We start from the raw sequence: 10,134 nt of genomic DNA on the forward strand, positions 1-10,134 counted from the left end.
AAAAAAAAAAAAAAAAAAAAAAAAAAAAAACCATGAAATTATGTGTTAACTATAGCCAAAGATTTATCTAGTGTTAATTCTAACCTAAAACTATCTAAATTATTTTATTCATACAATCAAGTACTTATATATTACATGCCTACTATATCTGAGGCACACACTGGCTGGAACCAAAGACACAAATTCCAGTCTTGTGAGGAAGACAGAGTATAAAAAAGAAGCTGGGCAGTGGTGGCGCATGCCTTTCATCCCAGCACTTGGGAGGCAGAGGCAGGTGGATTTCTGAGTTTGAGGTCAGCCTGGTCTACAGAGTGAGTTCCAGGACAGCCAGGGCTACAAAACCCTGTCTCAAAAAAAAGAAAAAGAAAAAGAAAAAGAAAAAGAAAAAGAAGTAGATAATATTTATACAATGTTGAATACAAACAAAAGGGTAGGAAATAAAGAAAATATAAACAATCAGGAGGAGAAACTGAATTTTCACTTAGAGAGCAAGGGAAATGTCACTGAAAATAAAGCCCAAAAGTGACAGAGCAAGCCTTATAGTTGGGTATTTTAGGGAAGAGCATTACAAATAAAAGCACAAAGACTCCTGAGTGAGGTACCAATATAGCTTTTGCAGAAACACAATGGAAGTTGATATGGCTAGATCACAGAATAATGGAGACAGCAGTAGAATAACAGGAAATCAATAGCACAAAGACACAGTGTATACAACCTAGTAAGCTAATATATGGACTTTACTGTGAAGAAAACAGTATCTATCACTACCAAGAAATCTTGATCAGACTTAATTTTAGCAGGATTACTCTGGTCCTAAATTAAGAAGAGACCTGAAGAAGGCAACAAAATTAGTACATAAACCCACTGCTACGGTTTGACATAGTTTATCTCTCCTGAAACTGAGTAGGGTTTAATCCCCACTATGAAGTACTATGGGGCATATGGGGCTAGAGTCTCAGACCTTGCTTGGTGTTATTAGCACCAACAGCTACCTATGAAATACTATAAGGCTAAAAACAAAACTACAAAGGTATTAAAGATGAAGCCTTTGAGACTCCACGGCTGCAAACTGGTGTTTTTGTAAAAGAGGTTAGTAGATATAAATAGACATGCACTTTTCAGACCTAATGATAGAGATACAATGATATAACTCTTATCAGACGAGATCCACCAATCTTGGACCTCCAGAATCATACACCAAAACAAACCTCTTTCCTTTTTATCTTATCCAATATGTGGCATTGTGCTGTTGCCAACAGAAAATGAACTAAGACACATCCAGGACAAGTATGGTGGCTTGGACTAGGGTATGCTCAGTGAAGGTTAAATAAGTGCTAGAAGCTTTATTAAAGACAGAGCTGGAAAAAGTCCTTGATGAATCTATTGTGGGGTGTCACACAGAAGAATCAAGGATGTCTAAGAAGTATCGGGTAGAAGATGACTTTGAAGGCTTCTAATAGTACTAAACATCCATAACTGTCATTGATATAGCTATGAAAGCCTGGAGAAAAAAAACTAGGAGAAAAAACAGTGTGCAGTTTTTTAACAATCTGGAGGTTCATATTAAACATCAGGTAAATCTAAAATTTAACCTAAAGTTTAAAGCAAAGCTACACAGGCACGTGGCATTAGCCCCAATATGAAAATCTCATAACCTAGAGAGAAAATATAAAAGTAGCTGAAGGACTAAGGAGAGCTAGGTTTTAAAAAGGACTGAACAGGAAAAAGAAACCTGTTTTAAAAATAAATAATCAGTGCTGGGGGGATGGCTCAGTGGTTAAGAGCTGTTCTTCCAGAGGACCCAGGTTCAATTCCCAGTACCCACATGGCTGCTCACAACTATCTCTAACTCCTGTTCCAGGGGATCCAACACTCTCAGGCAGACAGACATGCAGTCAAAACACCAATGTACATAAAATAAATAAAAATTTTTTAAAACGTAATCACAGCTGGATGTAGGGACACACGCCTCTAGTCAAAGCACCCGAGAAGCAGAAGCAGGCAGATCTCTGAGAGTTTCAGGACAGCCAGAGCTATCTATATATTCAGAAAGACCATGTCTCAAATTAAAAAAAATGGACTTGGTGGTTCAGATCTTGAGATCTGTAATCCAATCACTCAGGATTCAAGTTCAAGGCTAACCTGAATTATAGAACAGGATTGGGTCTCAAGAAACCAAAAGAAGCACATGATATGTCTAAATTACTTACTTGTTTTTTATATATTCAAAATGCCCACACTGCTTCTCAAATGAGAGTTAAGGATAAAAATCTAAAATCTTATTAATCTCCAATTAGAAAACATGAAAAAGAGGGGTTGAGAGATAGAATTCAACTGACTCAATAAGAATAATTCAAGAGATAAACTAATTTAAAGTATAAAAGGATGTGGTATAATTGTTATAAAGAATTTAACTGTCTGCTCCATGACACCAGTAACTGGCTGGCTAGCGTATCTCTCTAGCAGAAGGACAGTAGGGAGAGTGACACCCTACTATTGCTCACTTCAAGAAAAATGAATTCTGAAGAATCCAGTGTCATACCTATACATGTTTTGTACATTTTCTGTTGGAATTACAATCCTCTCAGTTTTCAGAATCTGCTGAACAAGTTCAGACAAATGGTAGCTTTTACAATGAATCAATTCTTTTGCTGAAATTTCCACATCACATATCATTCGGCCACAGGTAGCATTTCTTTCACCAAATCCACTCCGGCTCTACAAATCAGGAACAAAAACCAAATCCCATGAAGGAACAAGTACTGAGAACATTTTGTTTTAACCTACTTTGGAACTGCCCCCAAAATTAAAATACTAAAATTCTCCTTCTACTCATAAGTTATGCACTGCTTATGCACTACTATGTATCTGATGCTGTTCTAGGTACTCTGTTTATCAAAGTGAATAAAACATTTGCTTGGCACTGCATGTGATAGCTTTCAATGTCCTGCACAGAAAATTGGCAGTGAACAGGAAGTTAATATTTACCCTGTTCTTCCTGTAAACTGTTACTGCATAACCAAATACTGTTGGATAATGGAGGAAAGAAAATAATAACTAATAACTAATATACATGGACAGAACGAAAAAAACATTTTATAGATTCTAATGAAGTGATTAACTGAGGCAAAAATGACTAATATATGAAAGTGTTTTATCAGTGACTGGCCTCTATAGATGATTCTACTCCTTCTTCTACAGTGTTATTTTAATTTTGGCACTGAATGTCTTTCTTGAATACAGCAGTTTATTTATAAAAGCCACAGGTACTTTTAAATATCAGCACTTAAATCTAAAAACGAAATCTAGTAATAAAAGAAATAAACCTTGGGCAGGTTTGGTAGGCTCTGAAATCATGGATGATTATTATTCAGGCTGAAAACGTAGTTGAAGGGAGCTAAGTATTTTCTGTTGGAGCTATCTCTCATAGCAACTTTTATTTGGTTTTGAGACATTCTCAGAGGGATTATGTTACTTGAGATCATTTAACTAGAAAAGGAAAGAACTGAGATTTAAGTTCAGAACTCAAGGCCTTACTATTTTAAAGTCCATGTTCCCTTCTTTCTCTGTTCTCTCTCCCACTTAATTCTCTCTTTTAGTTGTTTTAAGTTTATTTGTTGTTGGGTGTTTTGCGAGGTTTGTTTGTTTGTTTGAGACCTTCCTGGTATTACTTTAAATTTTTCCTCTTTATAGACCATGGTATATTAAACAACAAATGCCTACTCAAAAAACAGTGTATTCTCTAGTAGCTACTCCATATTTAAAGGCCAAATAACGAAGTGAAACTTTGAAATCATTACCCCAAGTTTTGGCATGTTGGATCTCCTCAGCCGACCTATCTTGGACCAGTAAGGAACCTTGCACTCATTAATTCTTTGCAGTAGCACTTCCAGTTCAAAACCACAAATATTATGACCCTAGTCAGAAAAAAAGGCAGCTAATCACATAATGAACACAAATTAGAGGATTTGTCTTCAAATGCACAGAATTTCATTGCCCTTTCTTTCTCTGGTCTCTAATTGAAGACATCAAGAGCTTACCTCCGATTGGAGTCCCCTCTTCTTCAGGAATTTATTCATCAGCAGCATTCATTAGTCTTGACATTAACTAGGCTGCTAAGGAGATTGCTGGGATAAACTTTATTTTATACTAATTGATGCAAGGTTTATATGGTATCTTTTAATTTACTGCTTAAGTCTTACAATGTTGGAGGCAAATGCAAACTTTAATGTCCCATACCATTTACATGATCAATAAAAGCATCCTTAAAAACAGAAAATCTATGTTGTATAAGTTTACATAAGACTTCTGAGGAATCCTATCCAGTTTCTTGAAAAACTGAACATGAACATTAGTGAGTTAGACCTTTAATCAATATACTATAAAATATAAATGCTACTGAATGGTTTGATAAAGTTAAAAACAAGGAAACAAAACTATACAATAGAAATATTTGACACAACCTGAATTCTCATTTCTATAATTTCTAATTAATATCCTTTGAATAATATTTTTCACATAGCTAGGTTTAATAAAAAAACAAAGATGGTTTCAAATAACTCAGATGAATATGTAGATGAATTCTGATTAAAGGTATTACACAACCATGTAGAGTGAACAAAATCTTAGAAAGTAGAACTAATACCCAGAGTCTGGAGAAATGGGGAAATTATGGTCTAGAGGAGCAGTTCTCAACCTTCCTAATGCTGCAATGCTTTACTACAGTCCCTCATGTTGTGGTGGTATCCAACCATAAAACTATTTCCACTATTCATAACTGTGATATGCCTACTGTAATGAATCATAATGTAAATTTTTTTTTGGCTTTTTGAGACAGGGTTTCTCTGTACACCTCTAGCTGTCCTGGAACTCACTCTGTAGACCAGGCTGGCCTTGAACTCAGAAATCTACCTGTCTCTGCCTCCCAAGTGCTGGGATTAAAGGCGTGCGCCATCACTGCCTGGCTAGAATCTTAATTCTAAAATATGAAGAGCTGGAGAGACAGCAACATGGTAGTAATAGAGGTGATAACAACAGTATGTTATACATGCATATAGTACCAATTAACCTATATCAAAGAGTAGTCAAGATAACTAATTTTAGGTTATAAAAAGTTTGCCACTATATGAATATTTATACATATAAACATACATTTACATATCTACATATTTATGGCAGTTTCTCTATTAATAAAAGATCGGAAGGGCATGAAACTTATTTCCCAATTATTATGGCTGGGGTCTCACACAGGATCCTATCTTACATCTGGGTTCATCACAGACTTGTCTCTAACTCCCTAGGCTATGTATCCCAGGCTCTGTAACATCTACTTGGGATTCAAAAAACTGTTTTGAAAGAGTAAATGCAAATAAGGGACTACTGAATTTTCTTGGTACTTTAAAGACAAATCCTGAAATACTGTAAGGTTATACAGACTTCAGCAACAATCCATACATAGGCTCTTAGGACATTAGCTACACCACTTCCAGATAAGGTATCCAAGAGCAAAAATGGTGCTGCCAACAAAGTTAACATTTCCTTCTCTCTTTTTTTTTTCTTCTCTACAGTACTGATGATAGAACCTAGAACTTGGGCCTCCCATATGGTAAGCAAGCATTCTACTATGGAGCAATATCCCCAGCCCCTCCATTTTTTTCTCAAATGTCTACTTATCTCTAATTTAACAGCACAAGACTTTGATGTAACCAAATTGCTAATATTGCATTTGAAATATAGGCACGGATAGCCTACCTTCTGCTGAAAAAAGCAAAAAGAATATAATTTGATTGGTCCATTAACAAAGACAAAAGAGGAGGAATTTAGATCAAGAAACCACTAAACAAAGGGAGGTCAGAGGATACACAAAAGGAAAATGTTCCTTTACTACAAGGAAAAGGCACAAGCCAACAGGAAATTATTATCTTCACCAACAAATTGTCAAGAGAGAAAAAAAAATCCTTACTCAGGAGCTCTCAAAAATCATAGAGATTCACTGAACTCCTAAAATTAAAATATTTATTTTGTATTTGTAACTTGACCCAAATCAAGCAAACCAATTAGAATTCTGAAGATACTGGCAATTTATACATATTCACTTATTAATGTGCCACAAGATACTAGCAATTTATACACACATTCACTTACTAATGTGCTATTTTCTAAATGTAGGTAACTGAGTTATCCTGAGCTGACTACTAATTCAAGGGCTACTTTTACACCAGGAAAAATTACCCTGCATGGATTAGAATTTTCCTTCCTATCTGAAGAAGTCTCATCAAGCCACAGGGTCATTTCATTCTAAAAACATTCTTTAATACTCAAAAGTAGATAACCAATAAAAAGTAAATAATTAACAAAGTCACACCAAAAAGAATGAAGAAATCAAACACTTCCCCCATGACATGATCAAATATCTACTCACCACAAGAATATCAGGGTCAATTTTGTGAACTTTTGCAAGGAAAAATCCCAGCAAGGTTCTTTCTGTTGCAGCAACCTCAACCTTCATATTCTGTTAAGATTAAAAAAAAACAAAAATACAAGCGTTAGTATTTTAAAATACCAGATGCCTTACCTTCTTGCCCAACCAGAGTAAGATTTCTTAGGAGTAAATGTAACCACTCACTTCAAAACAAGACATAGCAATAACATTTCTGACTCTAGGTTTTACATAATAATAACTGTACAAAATCTCTGAGGACCTCATTCTAGTAATATACATGTAAATTAATCTAGAGCAGAAATGTCCTTCCACAGAGATATGTTTGCACACTGGACAAATTTTAAACCATATAAATCAGAGTACCTTTCAAAAATATTAGTGACTTTGCTATATAATCCCTGGAAGAATTTGCTGCTTATGTATTTACCAAAGAAATCCCAAGGATTCTATAAACTAATCTCAAATAACAGTAAAAACCAATAAATATCAACCGTGTCATTGCATGACCCTTTAACACCCAGAGTATTCCCAATTCTATACGGTTTCCCTCAAGTTGGGGAGGGGCTCTACCCAATATGGTCCCAAAATACATGATCACTTTGGAAAAGCTTCCATAAGCTAACTGAAGGGAAATTTGAATGTATCCATGTCATAACTCCACTATCTTCAGAAACTAACTCAAGAATTATTACAGGTCTAGACTTATATTCCTAATGCATTTTATCAAGTTAATGTACCAAGAATAGATTTTATTGAATAAAATACAGAATAGATTGTTTCTACTAGTCCATTCCATTCTCCTATTCTCTTTCCAAACAAACAGATATTCAACATTTAAAAGGAGTGAGTACTTACCTTTTCCTTAATGACTTCTTTGAAATCACATGGGAAAATACAGTCCTTTGGTTTAGACACAACTATAGGAAGGAAAAAATTATATTCTATCACCCATCTTAGCCCAATTTCAGATTCTACATGCTTCTAAATAGAAATTGCTTTAATATAAATTTCTTGTGGGCCCTAAAAAGTTAAGAAGGACAAGATCTTCAGTCAGTCATGTTGCTGGACCTAAAAACAACAGCCAAGCAGAGATCCGTATACCCTTATAACTGTACAAAATGCTTTAATCAAAAACTTGCTTTCTGCTGGGCAGAGGTGCCACACGCCTTTAATCCCAGCACTTGAGAGGCAGAGGCTGGTGGATTTCTGAGTTCAAGGCCAGCCTGGTCTACAGAGTGAGTTCCAGGACAGCCAGGGCTACACAGAGAAACCCTGTCTCGAAAAACCAAAAAAAAAAAACTTGCTTTCCAAGTTAGAATGAAGGAAACCCAATTACCACAAAAGCTTCAACCAGAACACAACAGAAGAAATTGGTTCAACCTTCTCAAAGCTAAGCAGTACAGTGGACCAAGGCTTCCCCTTACTATACCAAAAGCTTGTCCCATATACAGCAGGCATTCACATAGTGACATTCACAGAGAGGGTAAATAAATGTTTGCTGAAATGACCTAAAACCTATCATGTTCCGTGTATTTTCCAGGCTGCTATCAGTATTTGGTTTCTCATGTAAGAGATAAAACTTCACACTAATCATACTGCATATTGTCCTGTATGAATATTTCCTGATACCACTTTCCTAATACCAAGGAAGCCAGACACAAGAGATGTCCAAAAGAAATCTCTGGTTCTGGACTAGAAAAATTCTCAGGAAATATGAAACATCAAATCTTACTTCCCACTGTCGTTTTAAACAAAGTAATTATTTAATAACCAATCTCTCAACATGGAATGTCAGACTCTTCCTTGAAGATCAACTCACAAAACACACATACCTCATTCTAGGAACTGTTGCACCCACTGAATTTTAGGTACATCACAACTCAATTCCAGTTTAATCTGACTAAGATGTCTTCCAAATAGGTAAAGATTCATTTATTCCTTGCCATTTTGCCTCATGACACAGATGATTTTGCTCAATAAAACTCAAGTTTTCACAACTGAGCATCTTTACTAAAGTGCCCTAACTACTTTCAAAAACAAGTTTCAAAAGACAAGTTACTGATCCAACCGACAAAGAAGGTCAAACCAAAAAAGAATAAACTATTAGCAAATCATCTCTTAAAAATACATACCACAGAAATGCGTCTGAAAGGGAGGCTTTGGAGGTGCTTTATCTAATGCAAAACTGTGATGGACCAGAGCTGCCACAGCAATAATCTGCAAAGAAAGGAGTGGGGAAAATCAGAGACCTGCTGTATGTTCTACATTACCACAGGAACTACTTACATTCTACATTACCACAAGAATGACTAATAATGTTAAAACATATTTTAATATATATAAATTCTTTTAACCTTTTTAAGAACATTTTTAAAGCTCTGACAAAGGGTTAGTATCTACAATATAGAAAAATCTAAATACCAAGAAAAAAAATAACCTAACTAAAAGTTGGGGCATGAAACTAAATAAAACTCTCAGAAGAACAAATACAAATAGCTGAGAAGTATGTTTTCAAATGTTCAATGTCCTTAGCTACATGGGAAAAGCAAATTAAAACTATGATGTCCATCAACTGCTGAATGAATATGACAACACGGTACATATACAAAATGGAATATTATAAAATTCTCAGGCAAATGGTTGGAGCTGGAAATAATGAATGAAATATCACAAACCTAGAAAAACAAACACATGTTCTCTCTCATACCCAGAGAAAGCAGGAAACTAGTTAGCAGCCATGGGTGCAGTTATTTCAAGGAAAGCAGAATAGAACTCAGGTGATGAAAGGGAAAGAGGGAATAATTAAACAAGAAGGACCAAATGTGAGTAATGGGAGGCTCATATAGAGGAAGTTAGCTAACACTAAAGACATTTGAAAAGCCAATGCTGTAGAAGCTACCTATAATATACCTACACATACACATACACATACACATACACATACACATATACAAAAGGAGTTCAAATGGAGTTATTCTATTAGCAGGGAACAGTGCCTCTCCCAGATACCACAGGCTATCAAATACAAAGCCCAGTGCCAGGTATAGGTTGACTCTTTTCAAGGTATTGGTCAGTGGGATCCCATACCTCACCCCAACATTACAGGTTATTACCAGTGACCTTGGATATACTCCAGAACTTGACAGTGAGACCCTATTACAAAAGACACCACATAGCTGAGTCAGAACACGAAGAAACCAAACTAGTACAAACTTTTCATCCATACAGACTAGCTTTAATAATGCCAGGGGTTCTATTTATGCTACCGGGAAAGAAAAGTATCAAACACTCTTACCCAGATGTGAACCCAAAAGCTAATAGCACAGAGGCCAGAAGTGAGTGTCCAGTTTCCTGAGACTGGAGATATAGACATTTGTGAGCTGCCATGTGAGTGCTGAAAATTGAACCTAGTACCTCTGGAAGAGCAACCAGTACTCTTAATCACTGGCCATCTCTCCAGAGAACCCCTGTCACCCCAGTTTGTATCTCAACAGGGTTAGTGAACACCTTCTCCTCTCTCTGTCAACAAATTCAGTTAGATCAAAAAACTTGATCTAACCAGGTTCCAATTCCTGGGACTATTTTAGATGTACTACTAATTATTTCTATTAGAAGGTACAAAAGCATGTATTATCTCTTTCTTTTTCACATATATTAGTGGCTACTTGTAGGATGCCGTCCCGCAGCTCCTA

General features: G+C 35.8%; 1 protein-coding gene across 1 annotated transcript in view; it reads right to left on the reverse strand.

The window, feature by feature from the left end:
* Positions 1 to 10,134, reverse strand: part of Pola1 (DNA polymerase alpha 1, catalytic subunit) — a 312,053-nt gene that overhangs the window by 262,424 nt on the left and 39,495 nt on the right. Inside the window, exons 16-20 of the mRNA XM_031364848.1 lie at positions 8,575 to 8,659; positions 7,298 to 7,359; positions 6,422 to 6,511; positions 3,801 to 3,917; positions 2,543 to 2,718 (exon numbers count right to left, since the gene is read on the reverse strand). Of these exons, the coding sequence (XP_031220708.1) occupies positions 2,543 to 2,718; positions 3,801 to 3,917; positions 6,422 to 6,511; positions 7,298 to 7,359; positions 8,575 to 8,659 (530 nt within the window). The remainder of the gene's footprint in view (positions 1 to 2,542; positions 2,719 to 3,800; positions 3,918 to 6,421; positions 6,512 to 7,297; positions 7,360 to 8,574; positions 8,660 to 10,134) is intronic.

This window comes from Mastomys coucha, chromosome X, assembly GCF_008632895.1.
Source record: "Mastomys coucha isolate ucsf_1 chromosome X, UCSF_Mcou_1, whole genome shotgun sequence".
Lineage (NCBI taxonomy): Eukaryota > Metazoa > Chordata > Mammalia > Rodentia > Muridae > Mastomys > Mastomys coucha.